We start from the raw sequence: 27981 nt of genomic DNA on the forward strand, positions 1-27981 counted from the left end.
CAGACCGTGCTGACTGTGTATTGATAAAGATGGAAAAAAGCTGCTCTGTGCGAGGGTTTTTGGGGGAAAATCCGGGGAAAACGGGCAAAAAAAAAACCGGGGAAGGGTCGGGGAGGGGGTGGGATAGAAATTTTGGGGAGTCTGGGGCTCGTTGAGTCGGTTTTTATTGCATTTATATATAATATATATCCCAACTTTTACAGCTCTGCCAGGGAGAACTCCCGGGCCCATTTGGTTTTTTTAATACAATATAAAATTAGGCCTCTAAACAGGGAAATTTTGGGGGGTTCCCCCCCCCCAAAAAAACCCCCCTGAACCCCTCCCCCGAGAAAAGAAATGGGAAATAAAAGGGTTTTTTTGGGGGTTTGGGGTTTTTTTGGGGGGTTTGGGGTAAAAGGGGCCAAACCAAGTGCAAATCACGGCTATGTACAGAGGGAGGGAGACCCCCGGGAAAATGGGGAAAAAAAGGGGAAAAAAATTGGGAAAAAAAGGGGGGAAGTGGAGGGGAAAAAGGAGAAAAAATGGTGGAAAACCAGGGAAAAAAAGAGGGGGCAAAAAAAGGGGGAAAAGAAAAAAGGGGAAGAAGAAAAAAGGGGGGGAAAGGGAAAGGGGGGAAAAGAAAAAGAGGGAAAAAAGAAAAAGTGGGGGGGAAATGGGGAGGAAAAGGAGAAAAAAAAGGAGAAGGAAAAGGGGGGAAAGAAAAGAGGGAAAGAAAAGGGGGAAAATGGGGAAAGATGGGGGAGAAAATGTAGGAAAAAGGGGTGGGGACCCCCCCCAAAAAAGGGGGTGCTTTAAGGGGTGGGGGTCCCAAAAAAACTGCAGGGGGAGGCAGTAAAAAATCCCCCCCTGGATCCCCCAGATTGAGAGGGGACCCCAAAAAAAGGGGAAAAAAGAGGGAGGGGACCCCAAAAAAGGGGGAAAAGGGGGGAAAAAAAGGGAGAGGGGACCCCAAAAAAAGGTGAGAACCAGGAATTTGGGGGGGCTGAAGAAGGTCAATAGAAAGCTCCAAGTGTTAGTGGGGTGGGGCCCCCTCCAGGGTTGGGGTTTGGGGGTTTTTGGGGGGGTTTTGGGGTTTTTGGGGGCTCACGAGGGCATGCACTGCACCCGGTCCGGCCCCTCCTCCTCATCGTCCGAAGTGTCCGAGGAGCTCCCGGAATCGTCCGAGGGGAATCGGCCCCCGGCTCCCGGCGGCGCTGCGGGAAAACGGGGTCACAAACGGGGTCAGGAAACGGGGAAATGGGGTCAGGAACGGGGAAATGGGGTCACAAACGGGGAAATGGGGTCAGGAACGGGGTCAGGAACGGGGAAATGGGGTCAGGAATGGGGAAATGGGGTCACAAATGGGGAAATGGGGTCACAAATGGGGTCAGAAATGGGGAAATGGAGTCAGGAACGGGGAAAACGGGGTCACAAACGGGGTCAGAAACGGGGAAATGGAGTCAGGAACGGGGAAAACGGGGTCACAAACGGGGTCAGGAACGGGGAAAATGGGGTCACAAACGGGGTCAGGAACGGGGAAATGGGGTCAGGAACGGGGAAAACGGGGTCAGGAATGGGGTCACAAACTGGGAAATGGGGTCAGGAACGGGGAAATGGGGTCACAAACAGGGTCACAAACAGGGAAAAGGGGGAAATGGGGGTCACAAACGGGGAAACGGCGTCAGAAACGGGGAAATGGGGTCACAAACAGGGTCACAAGCGGGGAAACGGGGGAAATGGGGTCACAAACGGGGTCACAAGCGGGGAAACGGGGGAAACGGGGTCACAAACGGGGTCAGAAACAGGAAAACGGGGTCATGAACGGGGAAATGAGGTCACAAACGGGGTCACAAATGGGGAAACAGGTCACAGACGGGGAAACGGGGCAGGAATGGGGAAATGGGGCAGAACGGGGAAATGAAATGGGGCCGGAATGGGGGAATGGGGAAATGGGACAGGAACGGGGAAATGGGGTGGGAACAGGGGAAATGGGGACAGGAACGGGGAAAACGGGAAAACAGGGATCAGAAATGGGAAAATGGGGTCAGAAGTGGGGAATTGGGAAAAACGGATCATTAAAGGGGAACTGGGGAAATGGAGAAAACAGGGATCACAAATAAGGAACTGGGAAAGCAGGGATCACTAATGGGGAAAGGGAAAAAGTGGAGGAAATGAGGGAAAAGAGGTGGGAAACAGGGAAAGAGGTGGGAAAGCAGGAGGAGAGGTGGGAAACAGGAGAAAGAAGGGGGGGAAAGGGAAGAATGAGGGGAAAAAAAACCCACAAAAAAAGGCAGGGAAAAAAGTGGGAAAAAGTGGGAAAAAGTGGGAAAAAAGTGGGGAAAAGTGGGAAAAAGTGGGAAAAAGTGGGAAAAAGTGGGAAAAAGTGGGAAAAAGTGGGAAAAGGCAGGGAAAGCTGTGAAGAGGGAAGGAGGCGGGAAGGGGGCCGGGTACCCGGTGGTGGCGGCGCTGGCGCAGGTGGTGCATGAGGAACCAGAGCATGTGGCTGTCGAACATGTCCGTGTGGTGCAGGCTGTCCTCGTCCCGCTCCACCTTGTTCTTCTTGATCACCTGCGGGGAATCCGGGGGGAACGGGGTCAGAGCCCACGGGAAATCCGGGAAATCCGGGGGGAACGGGGTCAGAGCCCACGGGAAATCCGGGAAATCCAGGGGGAACGGGGTCAGAGCCCACGGGAAATCCGGGAAATCCAGGGGGAACGGGGTCAGAGCCCACGGGAAATCCGGGAAATCCGGGGGGAACGGGGTCAGAGCCCACGGGAAATCCAGGGGGAACGGGGTCAGAGCCCACGGGAATCCGGGAAATCCGGGGGGAACGGGGTCAGAGCCCATGGGAAATCCAGGGGAACGGGGTCAGAGCCCACGGGAAACCCAGGGGGGAACAGGGTCAGAGCCCATGGGAAATCCGGGAAATCCACGGGGAACGGGGTCAGAGCCCATGGGAAACCCGGGAAATCCAGGGGGAATGGGGTCAGAGCCCATGGGAAACCCGGGAAATCCAGGGGGAATGGGGTCAGAGCCCATGGGAAACCCGGGAAATCCAGGGGGGAACGGGGTCAGAGCCTGCAGGAAATCCGGGAGTGACTGTGGTCCCATCCCATGGGAAATCCAGGCGAGAAGGGGATCCCATCCCATGGGAAATCCAGGAGTGACTGTGGTCCCATCCCAGGGGAAATCCAGGAGGGAAGGGGATCCCATCCCAGGGGAAATCCAGGCGAGAAGGGGATCCCATCCCAGGGGAAATCCAGGAGGGAAGGGGATCCCATCCCAGGGGAAATCCAGGAGGGAAGGGGATCCCATCCCAGGGGAAATCCAGGAGGGAAGGGGATCCCATCCCAGGGGAAATCCAGGAGGGAAGGGGATCCCATCGCAGGGGAAATCCAGGAGGGAAGGGGATCCCATCCCAGGGGAAATCCGGGAGGGAAGGGGATCCCATCCCAGGGGAAATCCAGGAGGGAAGGGGATCCCATCCCAGGGGAAATCCAGGAGTGACTGTGGTCCCATCCCAGGGGAAATCCAGGAGGGAAGGGGATCCCATCCCAGGGGAAATCCAGGAGGGAAGGGGATCCCATCCCATGGGAAATCCAGGAGGGAAGGGGATCCCATCCCATGGGAAATCCAGGAGGGAAGGGGATCCCATCCCATGGGAAATCCAGGAGGGAAGGGGATCCCATCCCAGGGGAAATCCAGGAGGGAAGGGGATCCCATCCCACCTCCTTGAGGCCCTGCAGCTCCGTGGGAGCCTCGGCCGTGGGCGCCCAGATCTTGACGTCGTGGTCCAAGCCACTGGTGGCCAGCACTGGGAGGTGAGGGTGGGGCTCCAGGCAGTTCACCTGGGAAAAACGGGAAAAGTGGGAAAAGTGGGATTGGGAATGGGATTGGGGATGGGGGATCTGCCCATCCAGGCAGTTCATCTGGGGAAAAACGGGAAAGTGGGTAAAATGGGAAAAGTGGGAAAAGTGGGACTGGGGATCTGTCCCGCCAGGCAGTTCACCAGGGGAAAAAAATGGGGAAAGTGGGAAAAAATGGGGGAAAAATAGGAATTGTGGGGTGAGGAATGTGATTGGGAATGGGGATCTGCCCCTCCAGGCAGTTCACCTGGGAAAAAACGGGAAAAGTGGGAAAAAATGGGAATTGTGGGGTCACAAATGGGATTGGGAATGGGGGATCTGCTCTTCCAGGTAGTTCACTAGGAAAAAAATGGGGAAAGGGGGAGAAAAGAGGAAAAAAAGGAGGAGAAAGGGGGAAAAAGGGAAAAAGGGAAGGGGCCCTTCCAGCCCATCCCAAAGCAGCAGAGCCAGGAGTTCCCAGCAGAGGAAATTCGGGATGGGACCGTTCCCAGCACAGGCACTTCCCCTTCCTGCGGGCTGGGGCAGGAAACACCTGGAAAAATCCCACAGGATCCTCGGGAATCGGCCAAATCCAGGATACTGCCTCACCCTAAAACCCCCCAAAAACAGAAAAATCCCACAGGATCCTCGGGAATCAGCCAAATCCAGGATACTGCCTCACCCTAAAACCCCCCAAAAACAAAAAATCCCACAGGATCCTCGGGAATCGGCCAAATCCAGGATACTGCCCCACCCTAAAACCCCCCCAAAAAACAGAAAAATCCCACAGGATCCTCGGGAATCGGCCACATCCAGGATCCTGCCTCACCCTAAAACCCCCAAAAACCAGAAAAAATCCCACAGGATCCTCGGGAATCGGCCAAATCCGGATCCTGCCCCACCCTAAAATCCCCACAAAACGGGAACAGAACAATCCCGCTGCTTTTGGGGTTGGAACAGCGGGGAAAAGGGGATGAATCCAGGGGGTGGGATGGGGAAAACCAGGGAATTTGGGAATTTCGGGGCCTCACCACTCCGCCCTTGTCCCCTTCCATGAACTGCACGATCTGGCAGGAGGATTTTTTCCCACAGGAAAATGTGGCCGCAGTCGCTGCCCCGCTCACCACGAACTCGCTCTTGGGGCCGTAGAAATTCACGCCTTTGACTGGGGAAAAAAGGGGGAAAAAAAAACGGGAAAAACGGGAAAAAACATGGAAAAAGGGGGAAGAACGGGAGGTTGGGGCTGTCTCCAGAGGAATTCCTGGCTGGGAGCCACTTTTCCCAAAAGGGTTTTTGGGGGTCTCCAAGGGGGATTTTTTGGGGAGGTTTAGGGGGGTTTGAGGGGCAGGGAAATGCTGGAGGTGCTGAGAATTTGGGGCTGATTTTGGGGTGTTTTTAGGGTTATTTTGGGGTTGCATTTAGGGCTGATGTGGGGGGTGTTTTAGGGCTGATTTGGGGGTGTTTGGTGGGAATTTTTTTGGATGGATTTAGGTGGATTTGAGGGTAAGATTTTTTGGAGCGTTATAGGGTGGATTTGGGAGATTTGGGGTGTTACAGGGTGGATTTGAGGCTGATTTTGGGGTGTTTGGAGGGCATTTTTCTTTGGATTTAGGGTGGATTTGGGGGAGGATTTTGGGGTGTTATAGGGTGGATTTGGGGCTGATTTTGGGGTGTTTGGAGGGAATTTTTTGGATGGATTTAGGGTGGATTTGAGGGAAGATTTTTGGAGTGTTATAGGGTGGATTTGGGAGATTTGGGGTGTTACAGGGTGGATTTGAGGCTGATTTTGGGGTGTTTGGAGGGCATTTTTCTTTGGATTTAGGGTGGATTTGGGGGAAGATTTTGAGGTGTTATAGGGTGGATTTGGGGCTGATTTTGGGGTGTTACAGGGTAGATTTGGGAGATTTTGGCTGTTAGAGGGTGGGTTTGGGTAGATTTTGGGGCGTTTTAAGGCTGAGGGCTGGTTTGGGGGCGGGTTTAGGGTTGATTTCTCAGGGCTGATTTTGGGGTGTCTCTGGGTCATTTTCTGGGCTGATTTAGGGGTAATTTGGGGCTGATTTTGGGGCTGTTTCTGGGCATTTTGGGGTCGTTTCCCCACCTGTGGCATTGTTGTGGTGCCCTCTGTAGCACCGGCTGTACCAGGCTGTTCCAGGGCCGTTTGGGGTTGGTTTTGGGGATATTTTGGGATGGATTTGGGATATTTTTGGGATGGATTTGGGATATTTTGGGGGTATTTTGGGATGGATTTTTTTGGCCGTTTCCCCACCTGTGGCGTTTGTTGCGGTGCCCCTTGTAGCTCCAGCTGTACTGCGCTGTTCCAGGGCCGGTTTGGGGTTGTTTTGGGATATTTTGGGATGGATTTGGGATATTTTGGGGTATTTTGGGATGGATTTGGATATTTTGGGATGGATTTGGAATATTTTGGGATGGATTTTTGGCCGTCTCCCCACCTGTGGCATTGTTGCAGTGCCCCTTGTAGCGCCGGCTGTACCAGGCTGTTCCAGGGCCGGTTTGGGGTTGGTTTTGGGGATATTTTTGGGATGGATTTGGGGGGTATTTTGGGATGGATTTCAGGGTGGTTCTGGGGCCGTTTTCCCCACCTGTGGCGTTGTTGCGGTGCCCCTTGTAGCGCCGGCTGTACTGCGCTGTTCCAGGGCCGGTTTGGGGTGGTTTTGGGGATATTTTGGGGGATGGATTTGGGATATTTTGGGATGGATTTGGGATATTTTGGGATGGATTTGGGATATTTTGGGATGGATTTTTGGCCGTTTCCCCACCTGTGGCATTGTTGCGGTGCCCTCTGTAGTGCTGGCTGTACCAGGCTGTTCCAGGGCCAGTTTGGGGTTGGTTTTGGGGATATTTTGGGATGGATTTGGGATATTTTGGGATATTTTGGGATGGATTTGGGATATTTGGCGTATTTTGGATGGATTTTTGGCCGTCTCCCCACCTGTGGATTGTTGCGGTGCCCTCTGTAGCACTGGCTGTACCAGGTTGTTTCCAGGGGGCCGGTTTGGGGTTGGTTTGGGGATATTTTGGGATGGATTTGGGATATTTTGGGATATTTTGGGGATGGATTTGGGGTATTTGGGATGGATTTCAGGGTGTTTCTGGGGCCGTCTCCCCACCTGTGGCGTTGTTGCGGTGCCCCTTGTAGCGCCGGCTGTACTGGGGCGCCGTCGCTGTGCGCAGAGTCGAACAGGTAAATGTCCTCATCGTTGTACGAGGCCAGCAGCTCTGGAACGGGGACAAACGTGGGGAAACGGGGAAAAACATCGGGGAACGGGGGGAAAAACACGGGGGAAATGGGGAAAAATATCGGGGAATGGGGAAAAAACATCGGGGAATGGGGAAAAACACCGGGGAAAATCAAGGGAAAAACACGGGGAAAATCAAGGGAAAAAACATCAGGAAAATGGGGAAAAACGGGGAGGAATGGGGAATAACACAAGGGAAATGGGGATAAACGAGGGGGAAATGGGGATAAACAGCAGGGAAAGGGGGGAAAAAACAGGGGGAAAATCAAGGAAAAAAAGTGGGGAAATGGGGAAAAAACAGGGAGAAAAAATCAAGGAAAAAACATCGGGGAAATGGGGAAAAAATGGGGAGGAATGGGGAGTAACACAAGAGAAATGGGGATAAAAACCAGGGAAATGGGGAAAAACAGGGGGAAAAATCACGGAAAAAACATCGGGGAAATGGGGAAAAAACAGGGGGGAATGGGGACAAAACAGGAGGAAAATGTGGAAAACCAGCAGGGAAAATGGAAAAAATGGGAGAAAGGGAAAAAACCAGGGAAAACGGGAGTAAATGGGAAAAATAGCAGGAAATTGGGAAAAAATAGGAAAATGAGGGGGGGAAAAAAGGGAAATCAGGAAAAACAGTGAGAAAATGGGAAACATCGGTGGGGAAAAACAGCAGGAAATGTGGGGAAAAAAGGGGAAAATCGGGAAAAAACAGTGGGAAAATGTGGGAAAGCAGCAGGGGAAAATGGGCAAAAAATGGGGAAAATGGGAAAAAACGGCATGAAAAATTGGGAAATTGGGAAAAAAACAAGGGGAAAATAGGAAAAACCCAGCAGGAACGGGGTAAAAACTGGAGGGTCTGGAGCTAAACAGGTTTTTTTATTTTGGAAAACATGGAATTTGGGGAGGATGTCAGGTTTTTCTGAGGGGAGGAGGTGTTTTTTTTGAGGATAAATGGGTGGGGTTTTTTGGAAAATGGGTATTTTTTTGGGAAAAGCTTGATTTTTTTTTGGTGGGGAATGAGGGAGTGGGATCCCCCCAGGACCCCCCAAAATTCCCACCTGGACTCACCTGAGCCGTCGTGGCTGTAGACCAGGCAGGTGATGTTTGCTTTGGACTCGCTGTTCACCTGGAAAAGCGGGAAAAAAACCTTGGATGCAACCCCTTCTCCTGGGAATTCCGAGGGTTAAAACTCCCAGACAAGGATTTAGGGAGGCAGAAAATTGGGACTGAGAGGAAAAAACAATAATAATAATAAAAAAAAATTCTGAGTTTTTTCTGCCTTTTCCTGAGGAGTTTTTTGCCGGAAAAGGAGCGGCCTCTTCCCATGGGATCGCTCCGGGGTGATCCCAGTTGCTCCCAGTTCCCTCCCAGTGCTCCAGTATCCCCAGTACCAGGTGGTGGGGGGCAGAACTTCTTCAGGACTCCGTTGTTCTCGTTCTCGTCGATCTTCCTCTGGTCGTAAATCCTGCAGGAATCACGGCAAAAAAAAAAAGGGGTTGGATCCACTCCAGGGAAGCCATTTCATCCCCAAAATTCCATCCTAAAGTTCCCTGGGGTTTTGTGCCAGGATAGGCCCAGATTTGGGACAGAAATGATGTTCCCACGCCCAAAATTCCATCTTAAAATTCCCTGGGATTTGGGGGCAGGAGTGATGTTCCCAGGGCCAGAATTCCATGTTAAAATTCCCTGGATTTTGTGCCAGGATACAGCTGGATTTGGGACAGGATTGATGTTCCCAGGGCCAGAATTCCAACCTAAAATTCCCTGGATTTTGTGCCAGGATACAGCTGGATTTGGGACAGAAATGATGTTCCCAGGGCCAGAATTCCATGTTAAAATTCCCTGGATTTTGTGCCAGGATACAGCTGGATTTGGGACAGGATTGATGTTCCCAGGGCCAGAATTCCATGTTAAAATTCCCTGGATTTTGTGCCAGGATACAGCTGGATTTGGGACAGGATTGATGTTCCCAGGGCCAGAATTCCATGTTAAAATTTCCCTGGATTTTGTGCCAGGATACAGCTGGATTGGGACAGGATTGATGTTCCCAGGGCCAGAATTCCATCCTAAAATTCCCTGGGGACCTGGGGCAGAAAAAAACGTTTCCATGCCCCAAATCCCATGCTAAAATTCCCTGGAATTCTGTGCTGGGATACACTCGGATTCAGGGCAAGAACAAAGTTCTCAAGATCAGAATTCCATCCTAAAATTCCTCGAGAATTTGGGGAAGGAATGATGTTCCCATGACTTAAAATCCGCTGGAATTCCATGCCGGGATAGGCCTGGATTTGTTCCTGTGAGAGAAATTCCATCTTAAAATTCCCTGGAATTCTGTCTGGGGATACACCCAGCTTTGGGGCAGGAATGACTTTTCCATGGCCAGAATTCCATGTAAAAATTCCCTGGAATTCTGTGCTGGGACACACCCACATCTGGGGGCTCCCAGTGCTCCCAGTTTGGCTTCATCACAAAAAACTGGTCCCAGTCCCTGATGTGGGAAGGGAAAATTGGGGATTTGGAAAGGGAAAGAGGCAGATTTGGGAATCCCTGGCTTTGGGAAGGGAAATCCCTGGATCTGGGATGGGGAATCCCAGGATTTGGACTCTCCCAGTGCTCCCAGTTTGGCCTCATCTCCCAAACTGGTCCTGGCCCAATTTAGGACAGGGAAACCATGGATTTGGGAAGGGAAAAATGTGGATTTGAGAAAGGGAAATTGGGCAGGGGAATCCCCAGATCCAAGCAGGGGAAACGCTGGATTTGGGATGGGGAATCCCAGGATTTGGACTCTCCCAGTGCTCCCAGTTTGGGCCCACCTCACAAACTGGTCCTGGCCCAATTTAGGACAGGGAAACCATGGATTTGGGAAGGGAAAATGTGGATTTGAGAAGGGAAATTGGTCAGGGGAATCCCCAGATCCAAGCAGGGGAAATGCTGGATTTGGGAAGGGGAAATGCTGGATTTGGGATTGGGAAATGCTGGATTTGGGCTCTCCCAGTGCTCCCAGTTTGGCCTCACCTCACGAACTGGTGCTGGGCCCTGATTTAGGACAGGGAAACCATGGATTTGGGAAGGGAAAAACGGACATTCGAGAAAGATAAATTAATTGGGCAGGGAAATCATGGATTTGGGATGGGGAATCCCAGGATTTAGACTCTCCCATGCTCCCAGTTTGGCCTCATCTCCCAAACTGGTCCTGGCCCAATTTAGGACAGGGAAGCCATGGATTTGTGAAGGGGAAATGCTGGATTTGGGAAAGGGAAATTGGGCAGGGGAATCCCTGGATCCAAGCAGGGAAAATCCCTGGATTTGAGATGGGGAATCCCAGGATTTGGGCTCTCCCAGTGCTCCAGTTTGGCCCCACCTCACGAATTGGTCCTGGACCCTGATTTAGGACATGGAAACCATGGATTGGGAAGGGGAAATGCTGGATTTGGGAAGGGAAATCCCTGGATTTGAGATGGGAAATCCCTGGATTTGGGCTCTCCCAGTGCTCCCAGTTTGGCCCCACCTCACGAACTGGTCCTGGGCCCTGATCTGGGAAGGGAATGAGGTGGATTCAGAAAGGGGAAGGGATGCAGTTGGGAAGTCATGGATTTGGGAAGGGGAAATGCTGGATTTGGGAAGGGGAAATGCTGGATTGGGAAGGGGAATCCCAGGATTTGGGCTCTCCCAGTGCTCCCAGTTTGGCCCCACCTCACGAACTGGTCGCGGCCGCCCACAGCGAACTGGGAGGTGTTGGCGGGGTTGACGAAGATGGTGTAGAGCCCGACCTTCTTCTCCTTCTCCTTCGTCACCACCAATTTCCTGGGAAAAACCCGCGGGATCAGCCCCAAATCCCAGCCCAAAGCGGGAGCGGGAATTCCCAGAGGAGAAAATTCCCCCCAAAATCAGCAGGATTGGGAAATGAGGGAGGGGAACGTCCCTGAGGTGGGGAATATTCCCAGGGGGTTTTCCAAGGGAAAATCCGCAGCGTTTGGGGCGGGTTGGGAGAATTCCCAAAGGGGAAATGTGATTTTTTGGGGGAGCTTTTCCCTAAAAACGGCCGGGATTTGTGGGAATTTGGGGCATTCCAGGAGAGAGAATATTCGAGGTTGGCTCCACCAAGGTGAGAATTCAAAGGATCCAGCCCAAAGGATAGGGAGGGAGTTGGGAATCCCAAGGGAAAATGTGATTTCCCAAAAACCCCCGATTTTCCCCCAAACTCCAGCTGTTATTCCCCAAACCCTATTTATTTTCCCCGGCAAATTCCCATTTTTCAAAAAAAAAAAAAAAAAAAAATTTCCCCCATTTTCCTGATGGAATCCTCATTTTCCTGTCCACCATTCCCCATTATTCCTCCAAAATCCCCCTTATTCCCCCCAAGATCCCAATTTTTCCCTCAAAATCCCTATTTTTTTTTCCCCCCAAAAAATCCCCATTTTTCAAAAAAAAAAAAAAAAATTCCCAATTTTCCCTGAAAACAACCGGGATTTGAGGGAATTTGGAGCATTCCAAGAGGGAAAATTTGCTGTTGACTCTGCCAGGGTGAGAATTCCAGAGGGATCCAGCCCTGGGAGGGGTTGGGATCGGCTCCAGCCGCGGATTCCGGCGGGATCAGGGATTAAAGGACTCGTCCTGGTTATGAAACCTCGGGATTTGGGCTGGATCAGCCTCCGGAATGACAGCCCAGAGGCTTGGAAAAACACAGGGAGACAGAAAAACTGGTTTTCCCCCTAAAAATCCTTGCTTTCCCCACAAAAAATCCTGGTTTTCCCTCTAAAAATCATCTGCTTTTGCCAAAGATTTCCTGGTTTCCTCAAAAAACCAGCTGTTTTTCCAAAAATAACAACCTGCTTCCCCCCCAAATAAATGTTTTCTCCCCAAATTATTTCAGTTTAAAACAACAACAAAGAGTTTCTTCCCACCAAAAAATCCATTTGCCAACAAATTCCACTTTTCCCCCCCAAATCTCAATTTTCCCTCAAGACATATCCAATTTTCCTGCAAAAATCTCTGCTTTTCAAAAAAAACACCCAACCCATTTCCCCACAAAACAACCTGATTTTGCAAAAAACCCTGATTTTTTTCCCAAAATCCACCTCTTATTCCCCAAATCCCGCCTGCCTCCCTCCAAAATTCCCATTTTTCCCCATTTTTTCCACCTGTCATTCCCAAACCCACACCTGTTTCACCTCTAAAATCCACATTTTCCCCTCCAAAAAATCCCCCTTTCCTCCCCAATCCCTGTTTTTCCCCCTTAAACCCCTAGAATTCCCATTATTCCCCCAGAATTCCCATTTTCACACCCCAAATCACCATTCCCCTTTGAATTCAGGGAACTGGCTCAAGAAACAGGGATTGGAGGGGGGGAATGGAGATTCAAGGGGAAAACAAGGGATTTTTTAGGGAAATATGGAGAATTTTTGGGAAAAGAATAGGAATTTTTGGAGGAATGGACATGGTTTCTTTGGGGACAAACAGGGATCTGGCAGGAAAAACAGGGATTTTTTTTTTTTTTTTTCCCCTCACAGAATTCCAATTTTCTCCCCACCACTCACGAGGTGGTGCAAGTCCTGCTGCAGATGGAGAGAATCCTCATTTCCCACCCCAAATCCCCTTTTTTCCCCACATAATTCCCATTTTACCACCAGAATTCCCCATTCCTGTTCAGAAATTCCAATTTTCCCTCAGAAATCCCATTTCCCTCCTGGCACTAATGAGGCAGAGCCAGTCCTGCTGCAGATTGATGGAATCCCATTTCCCACCCCAAATCCCCGTTTTTCCCCACAGAATTCCCATTTTACCACCAGAATTCCCCATTTCCTGTCCAGAAATTCCAATTTTCCCCTCAGAATTTCCAATTTTCCCCTCAGAATTCCCATTTTTCCAGTCACTCACAAGGCAGGGCCAGTCCTGCTGCAGATGGACAGAATCCCCATTTCCCACCCCAAATCCCCTTTTTCCCCACAGAATTCCCATTTCACCCTCGGAATTCCGCATTCCCCACCCAGAATTCTCTATTTCCCCCCAAAATCCCAATTATTCCCCAGAATTCCCATTTTTCCCCTCAGAATTCCCATTTTCCTCCCGGCACTCACGAGGAGAGGCCAGTCCTGCTTCAGATTGACGGAATCCCATTTCCCACCCAAATCCCCGTTTTTCCCCACAGAACTCCCATTTCCCCCTCAGAATTCCCCATTTCCCACGCAGAATTCTCAATTTTCCCCTCAGAATTCCAGTGTTCCCCTCAGAATTCCCAATTTTCCCCCAGCACTCACAAAGCAGGGCCAGTCCTGACACGTGTCAATGGAATCCCCATTTTCCACCCCAAATCTTTTTCCCCCTCACAGAATTCCCATTTCCCCCTCAGAATTCTGCATTCCCCACCCAGAATTCTCCATTTCCCCTCAGAATTTCCAATTTTCCCCTCAGAATTCCCATTTTTCTGGTCACTCACGAGGCGGGGCCATCCTGCTGCATACGGATAGAATCCCCATTTCCCACCCCAAATCCCCTTTTTTCCCCACGGAATCCCCATTTTAACCCCAGAATTCCCCATTTCCTGTCCAGAATTCCCATTTTTCCCCTCAGAATTCCTGTTTTTCCCCTCAGAATTCCTGTTTTCCAATCACTTAAGAGATGGGGTCAGTGCTGCTGCAGATCAATGGAGTCCCCATTTTCTACCCACCCAAATCCCCTTTTTTCCCCCACGAATTCCCATTTTACCCCCAGAATTCCCCATTTCCTGTCCAGAATTCCCATTTTTCCCCTCAGAATTCCTGTTTTTCCCCTCAGAATTCCCATTTTCCCTCAGAATTCCCGATTTCCAGTCACTCACGAGACGGGTCCACTCCTCCCACTGATGGATAGAATCCCCATTTCCCATCCCAAATCTCCTTTCTTCCCCAGAGAATTCCCATTTTACCCCCAAAATTCCCCATTTCCTGTCCAGAATTCCCATTTTTCCCCTCAGAATTCCCGATTTTCCAGTCACTCACAAGGCGGGTCCACTCCTCCTGCTGATGGATAGAATCCCCGTTTCCCACCCCAAATCTCCTTTCTTCCCCAAAGAATTCCCATTTCACCCCCAGATTTCTCCATTTCCTGTCCAGAATTCCCATTTTTCCCCTCAGAATTCCTGTTTTTCCCCTCAGAATTCCCATTTTTCCCCTCAGAATTCCCAATTTTCCAGTCACTCACAAGGCGGGTCCCACTCCTCCTGCTGATGGATAGAATCCCCGTTTCCCACCCCAAATCTCCTTTCTTCCCCAAAGAATTCCCATTTTACCCCCAGATTTCTCCATTTCCTGTCCAGAATTTCCCATTTTTCCCCTCAGAATTCCTGTTTTTCTCCTCAGAATTTCCCATTTTCCCCTCAGAATTCCCTTTTTCCCCTCAGAATTCCTGTTTTTCCCCTCAGAATTCCCTTTTTCCCCTCAGAATTCCTGATTTTCCAGCCACTCACAAAGCGGGTCCACTCCTCCTGCTGATGGATAGAATCCCCGTTTCCCACCCCAAATCTCCTTTCTTCCCCACAGAATTCCCATTTCACCCCCAGATTTCTCCATTTCCTGTCCAGAATTCCCATTTTTCCCCTCAGAATTCTCAATTTTCCCCTCAGAACTCCCGTTTTTCCCCTCAGAATTCCCGTTTTTCCAGTCACTCACAAGGCGGGTCCACTCCTCTCACTGATGGATAGAATCCCCGTTTCCCACCCCAAATCTCCTTTCTTCCCCAGAGAATTCCCATTTCACCCCCAGATTTCCCCATTTCCTGCCCAGAATTCCCATTTTTCCCCTCAGAATTCCTGATTTTCTCCTCAGAATTCCTGTTTTTCTCCTCAGAATTTCCCACTTTCCCCTCAGAATTCCCTTTTTCCCCTCAGAATTCCCAATTTTCCAGTCACTCACAAGGCGGGTCCACTCCTCCTGCTGATGGATAGAATCCCCGTTTCCCACCCTAAATCTCCTTTCTTCCCCAAAGAATTCCCATTTTACCCCCAGATTTCCCCATTTCCTGTCCAGAATTCCCATTTTTCCCCTCAGAATTCCCAATTTTCCCCTCAGAATTCCTGTTTTCCCCTCAGAATTCCTGTTTTTCCAGTCACTCACAAGGCGGGTCCACTCCTCTCACTGATGGATAGAATCCCCGTTTCCCATCCCAAATCTCCTTTCTTCCCCAGAGAATTCCCATTTTACCCCCAGATTTCCCATTTCCTGCCCAGAATTCCCATTTTTCCCTTCAGAATTCCCGTTTTTCCCCTCAGAATTCCCATTTTTCCGGTCACTCACGAGGCAGGCCGGTCCTGCCGCAGGTCAATGGTGAAGACCACGGCGTCCTCCCCCCGCAGACAGGAACGTGCAGGGCGAGTCCGGCTCCAGCGCCAGCTGGGATTGGGGAAAAAAAGGGAAAAATCCAGCGGGAATAGCTCCCAAAAATCCCCAAAATCCAGGAAAATGCACCTGGAAAAAACGCCAGGTTTGGGGATTCCCGCCCAGAATAGCAGTGACGTCATCTGTGTGACGTCATGGGGACAACAGCACAGCCAAGGGTTTGAGATGCACACAAAAAGCGGGAAAAATCCCCAAATTCCTGGATTTTAATGGAGCTGAGTGGCCAAACCCACCCCCCTCAGCTGTGTGGTGACATCACAGGTGACAATGGCTACGTCCAAGGCTTGAAAAAATCTGGGAACTGGTTCCCTTTGCTCCCAGAAAGTTGGAAAATTCTTTCCTTTCTCCCCAAAAAAACTTGGATTTCAATGGAACTGAGTGGAATCCACCCCCCTCACCTGTGTGGTGACATCACAGGGGACAAAGGTCTCACCCAAGGTTTTAAATATTTGGGAACTGGTTCTCTTTTCACCCAAAAAGCAGGAAAAATCCCCAAAACCCTGGATTTTAATGGAGCTGAGCGTGAGGATTTGGTGGTGATGTCACTGGGAGGTCGCAGGTGACATCACAGGCGACAAATGCCGCATCCAAGCCTTGAAAAATTTGGGAATTGATTTCTGCTGCACGCAGAAAGTGGGAAAATCCCTTCCTTTCTCCAAAGAAAACCCTTGGATCTCCAAGAAAAGGAGCAGGATCTGCTCCTTGAGCCAGCTGCTCACCTGCCTGATGTCACCAAGACCCTAGAGGTGACATCAGAGGTGACCCCCCCCCAATCCCAAAGTGTTCCCCCATTCCCTGCCATCCCCAAATCCCGGGATTTGGCATTCCCAGGATTTGCCATTCCCAAATCCCAGCTCATCTTATGGGAGGCTCCCTCGTGCTGGGTCACGCACTTGGTGCTGTGACAGCACCGGGGTGTCACCAGAGTGGTGACATCCCCACGCTGTTCCCCAATCCAGGCACCCCAAATCCCAGGATTTGCCATTCCCAAAATCTGGCATTCCTGGCATCCCTCTCAACTTCTGAGAGGTTCCCTCATGCCGGGCCATGTCTTTGGTGCTGTGACAGCACCAGGTGTCACCTCCGTGGGGATCCCCCTGCTCCTACACCATTCCCACTGCATTCCCCCATTCCCAAACACCCCAAATCCCGGGATTTGCCATTCCCAGACCCCCCTCACCTTGTGGGAAGCCTCCTTGTGCTGGGCTCGGTGCTGTGACAGCACCGGGTGTCACCTCTGTGGTGACATTCCCAATCCTCCCCCTGCTCCCACACCATTCCCACTGCGTTCCCCCATTCCCAGGCACCCCAAATCCCGGGATTTGCCATTCCCAGACCCCCCTCACCTTGTGGGAAGCCCCCTTGTGCTGGGCCACGCGCTTGGTGCTGCGGCAGCACTGGGTGGCCGAGAGCTCGGCCACGCGCACCTGCCCGTCCCGGGCACACATGGCCAGCGTGGAGTCGCCGCTGTGGGCAGGAATTTGGCCTGGAAAACACGGAAAACGGGGAAAAGGTGGGAAAAAGGGAGAGGGGGATGGCGGGGGAGGTGGAGGAGGAATGGGGTGGGGAGGGGAAAGGGATTGGGGGGGGAATTGCTGGAGTTGTTCTGGGAATTGTCCCAGATGTTCTGGGAATCATTCCAGTTCTCTTGGGAATCATCCCAAATTCTTCCAGGAATCCTCCCAAAATCTCTAACAAATCATACCAAATTCTTCCGGGAATCATCCCAAGCTCTCCCCTGAGAATCATCCCAAAGTCTCCCAGGAATCCTTCCCAAATCTCCCACAAATCATCCCAAAGATTCCCAGGAATCCTTCCCAAAATCTCCCACAAATCATCCCAAAGATTCCCAGGAATCCTTCCCAAAATCTCCCACAAATCATCCAAAGTCTCCCAGGAATCCTTCCCAAATCTCACACAAATCATCCCAAAGTCTCCCAGGAATCTTTCCCAAATCTCACACAAATCCTATCAAATTCTTCTGGGAATCCTCCCAAGCCCCCCTCTGGGAATCCTCCCAAAATCTCCCAGGAATCATCTCTGAGCTGTCCCCTGGGAAACATCCCAAGCTCTCCCTTGGGAGTCATTCCAAATTCTTCCAGGACTCCTCCCAAAATCTCCCAGGAACCCTCCCAAAATATTCCAGGAATCATTCCAGATCTTTCAAGAATCATCTCCGAGGTCTCCCCTGGGAATCATCCCAAATTCTTCCAGGAATCCTCCTGAGCTCTCCCCTGGGAATCATCCCATCTCTCCCAGGAATCCTCCCAGCAATTATCCCAAGCTCTCCCAAGAACAGTGTCCTAAATTATCCCAAACTCTCCTGGGAATCATCCTGGGAACTGTCCCAAGCTCTCCCAGGAATTCTGCCAGGAATTATCCCAAACTCTCCTGGGAATCATCCCAAACCTGATTCCCAGGAATCACCTGAGCCATTATCCCAAACTCTCCTGTGGGAATCACCCCAAACTTCCCAAAGATTTAATCCAGAGGAAAATCATCCCAGTTCTCTTGGGAATCATCCTGAGCTCTCCAGAGACCCATCTCGAGGACTCCTGGTTTTTCTGGGAATCATCCTGGCAATGATCCTCGAGCTCTCCCACAGAATCATCCCAAACTCTCGCAGGTGTCCCAGCACTTATCCCGAATTCTCCCAGGAATCACCCCAGCTTTCTCAGGAATCCTCTCCCAGTTCCAGCCCCAATCCCAGCCCCACTCCAGCTGGATCTCCACAGGATGGAAATTCCAGGACAAACCTGTGGGATTTGGGGATCAGATCCTGCTGAGCCATTCCCAGGCTCAGGCGAGGCTTTCCTGGGATCCAGCCCCATCCTCATCCTCATCCCTCAGGATTTTAGGGCACATTTCTGGGATCTGGGGGCCGATCCCACCTAAACTGCTCCCACATCCCTTCATTCCAGGGCCACTTTTCCCAGGCATTCCCTTTCCCAGGTGAGGTTTTCCCAGGATTCTCTCTCATCCCGAACAGGGACCCTCAGAATGGCACATCTGTGGGATTTGGGGATCAATCTGTGGGGTCTGAGGTGTCAGTCTGTGGGATTTGGGGACCTCTTCCCACATCCTTTCCCAGTAATTCCCTGGCCCAGCTGAGCTGTTCCTGGGATCCTCTCCCACCCCAAACAGGAACTCTCAGAATGACAAATTTCAGAACAATACCTCAAAAACCACCCAGGAACTTCAGGAAATCCACGCCAACGACCCATCCCAGCCCATCCCTTTGGGATTTCAACCCCAAACCCCGCCCAGTCTGTTCCCATATCCCTTCACTCCAGGGATGCTTTTCCCAATAATTCCGTGGCCCAGCTGAGCTGTTCTGGGATCCTCTGACCCCACAAAGAGACCCTGGAGATGATGGATTTCAGGGCACATCTCTGGGATCTGGGGGGGTCAAACTGTGAGGGATCATCCTGTGTGATTTGGGGGGGTCAATCTGTGTGATCTGGGGGATCATTCTTTGGGATTTGGGGGGGTCAATCTGTGTGATCTGGGGGATCATTCTTTGGGATTTGGGGGGCTCAATCTGTGTGATCCGGGGGATCATTCTTTGGGATTTGGGGGGGTCAATCTGTGTGATCCAGGGGATCATTCTTTGGGATTTGGGGGGCTCAATCTGTGTGATCCGGGGGATCATTCTTTGGGATTTGGGGGGGTCAATCTGTGTGATCTGGGGGATCATTCTTTGGGATTTGGGGGGCTCAATCTGTGTGATCCGGGGGATCATTCTTTGGGATTTAGGGGGTCAATCTGTGTGATCCGGGGGATCATACTGTGGGATTTGGGGGGGTCAATCTGTGTGATCTGGGAGATCATTCTTTGGGATCTGGGGGATCATACTGTGGGATTTGGTGGATCAATCTCTGTGATTTGGTGGATCAACCTATGTGATCTGGGGGGATCAATCTGTGTGATCTGGGGACCTCTTCCCACATCCCTTCCCAGCTGAGCTGCTCCCGGGCTCCTCTCCCACCCCAAACAGGAAACCATCAGAATGACAAATTTCACGATGCACCTCAACGAACGCCCACGGCCCTCGGGAAATCCACACCGACGACCCACCCCAGCCTCCCAAACCCCGAGCCCGGCGCCGCCGCCGCTCCCCGCACACCTGGAAGACGTTGCTCTTGTGCCCGCTGTCGAACTGCAGCACGGGCCGGCGCCTCAGCCAGTCCCACACCAGCACCTTGAGGTCGTCGCTGCCGCTGGCCAGGCGCGTGCCGCGCTGGTTGAAGTGCAGCGTGTTGACGCAGCCCGTGTGTCCCTCCAGGCCGTGCTGCAGCCGGAACTTCTGCACGAAGAGCCGGGCGCCGCAGGCCTGCGCCACGAAGCGCGAGCAGCCGCCCAGCTGGCGCTGCCGCAGCGCCGGGATCGCCCTCCAGCGCGGCCGAGGCAGCGCCCACGTCTCCGAGGACACCCAGTCCTCCAGCGCCTGCTCCTCGTCCGACGAGTCGCGCTCGTGGGGCGGCCGCTTGCGGGGCCCCCTGCGCCGGGCGCGCGGCTCCTCCTCCTCCTCCTCCTCCTCTCGTCCTCGTCGTCGTCGTCGCGGCGCGGCTCCTCGGGGATGGAGTAGTGGCCGGTGTCGTCCAGGCTGTCGCTGTCCTTGTCGCCGGAGCTGTCGCTGTCGCTGGCGCGGCCCCGCGCCGCCCCGGCGTCGTCGCCCGTCAGGCTCAGGCTCAGGTCGGACGCCTCCACCTCGATGCCCGAGGACGTCTCGCGGCCCTCCTCGGCTGACATGTCCTCGGGGCTGCTGGACAGGCTGCCTGGGGACACGGGGACAGCACAGTGTCACCAGTGTCACCATGGGGACATGGGGACAGCACAGGGTCACCCCTGTCATCAGTGTCACCAGCCCTCCTTGGCTGACATGTCCTCGGGGCTGCTGGACAGGCTGCCTGGGGACACGGGGACATGGGGACAGTGTCACCATGGGGACATGGGGACAGTACAGTGTCACCAGTGTCACCAGCCCTCCTCGGCTGACATGTCCTCGGGGCTGCTGGACAGGCTGCCTGGGGACACAGGGACAGCACAGTGTCACCAGTGTCACCATGGGGACATGGGGACAGCACAGGGACACCCCTGTCATCAGTGTCACCAGCCCTCCTCGGCTGACATGTCGTCGGGGCTGCTGGACAGGCTGCCTGGGGACAGGGGGACATGGGGACAGTGTCACCACGGGGACATGGGGACAGTGTCACCAGTGTCACCATGGGGACAGTACAGTGTCACCAGTGTCACCAGCCCTCCTCGGCTGACATGTCGTCGGGGCTGCTGGACAGGCTGCCTGGGGACACGGGGACATGGGGACAGTGTCACCATGGGGACAGGGACAGTGCCACCGGTGTCACCAGTGTCACTGATGTCACCAGCCCTCCTCGGCTGACATGTCCTCGGGGCCGCTGGACAGGCTGCCTGGGGACAGGGACACGGGGACAGCACAGTGTCACCATGGGGACAGCACAGTGCCACCGGTGTCACCAGTGTCACCAGCCCTCTTCGGCTGACATGTCCTCGGGGCTGCTGGACAGGCTGCCTGGGGACACAGGGACAGCACAGTGTCACTATGGGGACAGTGACAGTGTCACCACTGTCACCATGGGGACAGGCACAGTGTCACCAGTGTCACACTGCCATGGGGACAGCTCAACATGCTGCCTGGGGACATGGGGAAATCACAGTGTCACACTGCTGGACAGGCTGCCTGGGGACAGGGACAGTGTCACTGCCTGGGGACAGGGACAGGGGCTCGTGACACTGCCACCACCATGGGGACAGCGTGGTGGCACCTTGGCTGGCACCTGCGCTGACACCCTGGCACCATCGCTGTCACCACCACCGTCACTGTCACCATCACTGCCACCCTCGCTATTACCGTTACCTTGTCACCATCGCTGCCATCACTGCTGCCAGCCTGTCACCTTCACTGTCACCCTGTCACCTTCATTGCCACCTTGCTGCCATTCTGCCCCCTTGCTGTCCCCACCCTGCCATCCTCACTGTCCCCTCCTGTTCTGCTTGCTGTGACACCGCCACCCCGTCCCCCTGTCACAGCGTCCCCTCAGTGCCACCGTGACGCTCTCCCTGTTTGTCCCTGTCCCCTGGCTGTCCCCCTGTCCCTCTGGGTGTCTCCCTGTCCTCTCAGCTGTCCCCTTGTCCCTCTGGGTGTCCCCTGAGCATCTCCCGGCTGTCCCTGTCCCTCTGGGTGTCCCCTGATTGTTCCTCTGTCCCTCTCCCTGTCCCTCAGCTGTCCTCTTGTCCCTCTGGGTGTCCCCTGAGCATCTCCTGGCTGTCCCCTTGTCCATCTCCCTGTCCCTCTCCCTGTCCCGACTGTCCCTTGTCCCTCTCCCTGTCCCCTGTGTGTCCCTCTGTCCCCAGGTGTCCCCTCACCGTTGACGATGTCCGTCCTGCCGTCCATGCTGCCGCCTTTGTCCGACATCGCCGCTTCCCACGGGAATCCTGAGGGGACACCAGGACACCGGGACATTGGGATATGGGACATGGGGACATTGGGATAGGGGAACACGAGGCTGGAGTGGCCCTGCCACAGCCACCATGGGAAGTCCCCATGTCCCCAACCCACCCCAGCACGGCGGATGCTCCCCCAATCCCCCATTTTCCATGGAAAAACCACCTGGGAATGCTGCAGAATGCCCAACCCTGGCTTGGCTGCTCCCCTAATCCCTGTTTCCATGGAAAAGCCACCTGAGGAAGCTGCAGTTCACCCAGTCCCTGCTCAGCATCCTGGGAAAAGCTGATCCCGAGGGATTTGTGATCCCAAGGATCCATTTTTAAACACGTTCCCACACAAAATCCCCGTTTTCCATGGAAAAGCCACCTGGGAATGCTGCAGGACCCCTGGCCTCAGCTCAGCATCCCGGGAAAAGCCGATCCCGAGGGATTTGTGATCCCAAAGATCCATTTTTTAAACACGCTCCCACATAAAAATTCCCTCTGGAATCTCTCCAGGAGAGCAGCGCCCGCTGTCCCCCAGCTTCCCAAAAACCCTCACTCCCACGGGAACGGGCAGGAGCAGAGCCCTGGAATTCTGCTGGAATACCTCTGGAATTCCACACAATTCCAAAGGCCAGCACGGGAATGACTTCTCCCCCTTCAAATCCCCCAATTTCTGGCTCCCATTCCGAGGTGAGGGGCTGGGAAGGAGCTTCCAAAGGCTGGGAATCCATTCCCGATCCAGGAAAGCGGCCGGGAATGGCAGAGAATCCAAACAAAATCCCGGGATACCGCGGCTGCCTGGGCGCACATCTGGACAGGCTCAGCACTGACGCTGCAGCTCCCAAAAATATCCCGGGGGCATTCCAGAGCCTCTGGAATCGGGATCCGCCCGGCCCGGCCTCCCCGCTGCCTCTCCAAACTGGGATAAAGTGGGATAAAATTCCCAGGGGATGGTGCTGTCCATCCCTCACAGCCCGAATTCCTCACGGGATTGGTTCCAGCCACTCCCAGATTTTGGGTGATCCCAAAAATCCACAAATCCAACGTTCTGGAGCCCCAGGACTCCGGGGTGGAGACCCCAAATCCCTTGGGATGGGACACTCAAATCATCAGGGATGGATTCCCCAATTCTGCAGGGACTGATCCCCCAAATTCTCAGGGATAAAGCCCCCAAATCCTCTGGAATGGATCCCCCAAATCCTCTGGGATGGATCCCCCAAATCCTCTGGGATGGAGCCCCAGGTGCCTCAGGAGCATTCCCAAATCCCCAGCAGCATTCCCAGGAATTTCCCGAAGCTGAGGCAATCCTGGAGAAGTCCTCCCAAATCCCAAAAATATCCCAAAAAATCCCCCAAATCCGGCGGGATCGGGGCGCACTCACCTGTGCCAGGTGCCGGGGACAGCGGGGCTGGAGCTGGGGGGAAGCGCGGGGTCAAAGCCCGGGGCCCCCAAATTTGGGGACCCCCCCCCCCGGATCCCTGGGGAACCATCCTGGATTTTTGGGAATCCCCCTGATCCCAGGGAAATTCCACCCCCACCTCGATTTTTGGGAAAACCCACCCCCACAGTTCCTGATAACCGAAATTTTGGGGATCCCTCCCAATCCCTGATTCCCAGGAAATCCCCGAGAATCCCTGGAAAATCCCAAACTTCTGAGGAGTTTCTGAACCCTGGGAAAGCCCCATGCATCCTGGGAACCCCCTGATCCTTGGGAATTCCCGATTTTGGGGACCCTCTAATCCCTGGGGACCCAAAATCTCACGGGAATCCCCCACCCCAAAAAAAAAACCTCCGGGACCCATCTCAAAAAAGCTTGAGGATCCCCCCAAAAATTCCGAGTCCTCCCAGACCCCAAAAATCTCAGGGATTCCCCCTGCCCAGGATCCCCTAAAAACCTCAAAGGACTCCCCCAAAAATCTCAGGGACATCCTAAAGGCTCAGGGACACACCAAAACTCCCCCCAAAGCCCCAAGAGCCACCCCAGAACCCCACAAAAACCTCAGGGACTCCTCCCAGGACCCTCCAAGAGCCTCGAGGGACGCCAAAGGACCCCTAAAACCCTCAAGGGCGCCCCCCAAAAGCCTCAAGAGACCCCAAACACCCCCAAGAGCCTCAGGACCCCCCCCGGCCTCCCTCAGAGGCTCCCCCAGACCCCCCCAAACACTCGGGGACCCCCAAAACCTCCCCCCGTGACCCTCCCCGAGGCCGCCCCGCCCCTCCCGGGATCCCCCCCCAGCCCCCGGCCCGCTCCCCGCCCCGGGGCTGGGGAAGGCCCCGAGGCCGCGCGGGGGCCGCGTCCGGACCGGGGGAGGGCAGCGGAGGCCGCGCACCGACCCGAGAGTCCCGGAGGGTCCCGGAGGGTCCCGGACGGTGCCGGGGGGTGCGGCCGGGCTCAGCGGCGGCCGCCGCGGGTCCCCCGGCCGCTTCAGCGCCGGCCCCGGTACCGGGCCCCGCCGCCGCCATCTTTAACGCACCGCCCCCGCCGGCTCGCTTGGCGGCACCGGCCGACGCTTTTTGCGGCACCGCGGGCGCCGCTTTACGGCAGCGGCCGTTAGCGCGACAGCGACGGGAGGGCGCCCCCCCCCGGCGTTGCCATGGGAACGCCCCCCACACACACCCCGGTGTTATTGTGGGGTCGCTTTGGGTCCCCCCAATGTTATTGTAGGGTCAGCCCTGTTCAGGGTCACTGTAGGGTCACCCCAGTGTTATTGCAGGGCCGCTTTGGGTCCGGGGTTACTGTGGGTTCATCCCTCTTTAGGGTCACTGTAGGGTCACCCCGGTGTTTCTGTGGGGTCGCTTTGGGTCCCCAGTGTTATTGTAGGGTCACCCCTGTTCAGGGTCACTGTAGGGTCATTCTGCTGTTATTGTAGGGCCACTTTGGGTCCGGGGTTACTGTGGGGTCATCCCTCTTTAGGGCCACTGTAGGGTCACCGCGGTGTTATTGTAGGGTCAGCCCTGTTGAGGGTCACTGTAGGGTCACCCCCCTGTTATTGCAGGGTCGCTTTAGGTCCGGTGTTATTGTGGGGTCACCCGTGTTTAGGGTCACCCTTGTATTATTCTAGGGTCGCTTTGGGTCCCCAATGTTATTGTGGGGTCACTCCTGTTAGGGTGAGTTCATATCCGCCTGCAATGTTGTTACAGGGTGATTCCATGACCCCCGTGTTGTAGGGTCACCCCAGTGTTATTGTAGGGTCACTGTGTGTCCCCATGTGTTACTGTAGGGTCTCCCCTGTTTAGGGACACTGCTGGGTCACCCCCGTGTTATTGTAGGGTCCCACCTGCCCCAGTGTTATTGTAGGGTCGTTTTGCACCCCCATGTGTTACTGTAGGGTCACGCCTGTTCAGGGTCACTCTATCCCTCAGTGTCCCTTTAGAGTCACCCCATTTCTGTAGGGTCCCCTTGTCCCTACAATGTCCCCCCCAATGTCCCTATATGGTTACCCCCATTTCTGTAGGGTCCCTCTGACCCCAATGTCCCTGTGGGCCCCTCCCGACCCCAATGTCCCCATAGGGTCCCACTGTCCCCAATGTCCCCATAGGGTCACCCCATTTCTGCAGGGTCCCCAATGTCCCCATAGGGTCACCCCATTTCTGCAGGGCTCCCAATGTCCCCATAGGGTCACCCCGTTTCTGTAGGGTCCCCCATGTCCCTATAGGCTCACCCCCTTTCCCCCATTCCCAGGCGCAGCCGCTCCCATCACCAACTCTTTATTGGGGACACCGGGGGGGGGCGAGGGGGGGACACCGCCCCAAACTGGGGGGTCCCCACGCCCTCACCCCCAAAAAAACCCCAAAATTTGGGGGGTGGGGGGAGGTCTCCACTCCCCCAGGCTCCTCTTCGTCCTCATTTAGGGCCAGGCGGGGCGGGGGCGATCCCAAAATTCCCCTACATGAGGCGGCACTGCTCTCCACTGACCCCGCCCGGCAGGTCCAGGTTGAATCCGGGGGGCTGTGGGGGGCACAGCAGGGTCACCCCAAATTCTATGGGGTCGCCCCCAATGGATGAGGTCACCCCAGTTCTTATGGGGTCACCCCAAATGCTATGGGGTCTCCCCGAATGGATGAGGTCACCCCAAACCTTTTGGAGTAATCTCAAATCTACGGGATCACCCCAGTTCCATGGGGTCACCCCGAACGGATGAGGTCACCCCAAATCTTTTGAGATCATCCCAAATCTATGGGATCACCCTGTATCTTACAGGGTCATTCCAAATCTTACGGGGCCGCCCCAATTCCGTAGGATGACCCCAAACCTACGGGGTCACCCCAAACCTTTGGGATGACCCCAGACCCTTTTAGCGGGGTGTCCCCAAACACTCACCGTGTCCCCCGCCAGCTCCTTGGGGGGGTGGCCCAGGTCCTGCAGCTGTGAGGGGACAGAAGGAGGGGACAGAAGGACACGAGGGGGGACACAGGGACACGAGGGGGGGTCAGGGCGCGGCCGGGCGGTTTTGGGGTCGCCCCGGCCCCCCCGTACCTGCTGCATCAGGTCCAGCAGGGTCTCGAAGCGCTCGCGGCGCTGCCCCTCGGGCTCCCCCGGCCGCTCCCGCTCCAGCTCGGCGCAGATCCGGAGCATCAGCGCCTGCTGCGCCCGGAAGCGCTCCCGCTGCTCCGGGGACAGCGACGCCTCGTGCTGCCGCAGCCACTCCGGGTACTGGGGACAGCCAGGGGGTCACCCTGGGAACCCCCAAATCCCCCATGGGACCCCCAAATCCCAGCCCTGCTCAGCCCCTGGCTGGGCACAGAACCGCTCCCGCTGCTCCGGGGACAGCGACGCCTCGTGCTGCCGCAGCCACTCCGGGTACTGGGGACACCCAGGGGTCACCCTGGGAACCCCCAAATCCCCCATGGGACCCCCAAATCCCAGCCCTGCTCAGCCCCTGGCTGGGCACAGAACTGCTCCTGCTGCTCTGGGGACAGCGACGCCTCGTGCTGCCGCAGCCACTCCGGGTACTGGGGACAGCCAGGGGACACTCAGGGGACAACAAGGTCACCGTAGGAACGGCCGTGGGACCTCCCATGGGACCCACAATATCCCAGAGGAAAGGGGGGGAAATGCCCCAGTTCAACCACGGGGTGACAGGGACAGACCCTGGGGACAGCAGGGAACGCCAAGGACCAACCCTGGGGACAGGAGAGAGCTCCCAATACAGCTCTAAATGGATGGTGACACCTGGGGGTGACAGGGACAGACCCTGGGGACAGCAGGGACCCCAAATCCCTCCAGGACCCCCAAATCCCAGCCCTGCTCAGCCCCTGGCTGCGCCCGGAACCGCTCCTGCTGCTCCGGGGACAGCGACGCCTCGTGCTGCCACAGCCACTCCGGGTACTGGGGACAGCGGGGGACACCCAGGGGACACCCAGGGGACACTCAGGAACCCCACCCGACTCCCACTACAGCCTCAGGATCTCGGAGATATCCCAAAAAAAAGGGGGGAAATGGCCCAGGGGTGACAGGGACAGACCCCAGGGACAGGAGGGACCCTCCCAGTAGATCCTCAAGGGACAGTGACACCCTAGGAGTGACAAGGGACAGACCCTGGGGACAGGAGTTTTTGGGGACACCAGGTTTTTGGGGAGCTTCTCCCCCATTTCACAGATGATCCCCACAGGTTTTTTGGGGTCCCACCTTCTTTGGTGGCCTCTTTGAGGGCAGGGCAGAGCACATGGACAGCAGGGAGTGCACCCCAAGGGACCCCCCAGCATTTCAGGGACCCTCCTCAGGATTTCAGGGACCCTCCCAGGGTTTTTTGGGGTGCCCTCCCAAGGTTTTTGGGGTCCCCTCCCAGATTTTTAGGCTCCCACCTTCTCGGTGACCTCCTTGAGGGCAGGGCAGAGCACATGGACAGCAGGGACTGCACCACGTCCCCACGTCCCTACACATCTCCCACGCCCCAAGGGACACCCCCAGGATTTCAGGGTCCCCCCCCCAGGTTTTTTGGGGTCCCGTCCCTGTTTTTTGGGGTCCCACCTTCTCGGTGATCTCCTTGAGGGAGGGGATAGAGCACGTCCTTGGACAGCAGGGACTCCATGATGCTGCGCATGACGGGCAGGACGCCGTCGCCG

General features: G+C 54.7%; 2 protein-coding genes across 3 annotated transcripts; both read right to left on the minus strand.

Annotated features, from left to right (window-relative positions):
- DCAF8 (DDB1 and CUL4 associated factor 8) lies at nt 1–24350 on the minus strand. Its single transcript, XM_058419178.1, is given in 21 exon segments — nt 1–1193; nt 2424–2547; nt 3708–3827; nt 4856–4906; nt 4908–4940; nt 4943–4989; nt 6425–6464; nt 6994–7061; nt 8141–8198; nt 8464–8475; nt 8477–8537; nt 10766–10876; nt 15343–15395; nt 15397–15438; nt 16791–16915; nt 16918–16930; nt 19571–19986; nt 19989–20222; nt 21850–21918; nt 23296–23329; nt 24250–24350. Coding segments are annotated over 19 exon segments (1767 nt in total). The 5' UTR covers nt 21899–21918; nt 23296–23329; nt 24250–24350; the 3' UTR covers nt 1–1083.
- Nucleotides 24351–25607: 1257 nt separating this feature from the next.
- On the minus strand, nt 25608–27975 carry PEX19 (peroxisomal biogenesis factor 19). Of its 2 annotated transcripts, none has more exons than XM_040054484.1 (4): nt 27887–27975; nt 26397–26569; nt 26237–26281; nt 25608–25864 (listed from the first exon to the last, which is right to left on the minus strand). In XM_040054484.1, the coding sequence occupies exons 1-4, from the start codon at nt 27957–27959 to the stop codon at nt 25802–25804; spliced, it is 354 nt and encodes a 117-aa protein (XP_039910418.1). In that variant the 5' UTR covers nt 27960–27975; the 3' UTR covers nt 25608–25801. The 2 variants fall into 2 exon arrangements, with proteins under 2 accessions (XP_039910418.1, XP_039910416.1); XM_040054482.1 differs by having other exon boundaries at nt 26393–26569.
- Nucleotides 27976–27981: the final 6 nt, after the last annotated feature.

Source organism: Hirundo rustica, unplaced genomic scaffold (genome assembly GCF_015227805.2).
Source record: "Hirundo rustica isolate bHirRus1 unplaced genomic scaffold, bHirRus1.pri.v3 unplaced_BUSCO_407723at7742, whole genome shotgun sequence".
NCBI classification, from domain to species: Eukaryota; Metazoa; Chordata; class Aves; order Passeriformes; family Hirundinidae; genus Hirundo; species Hirundo rustica.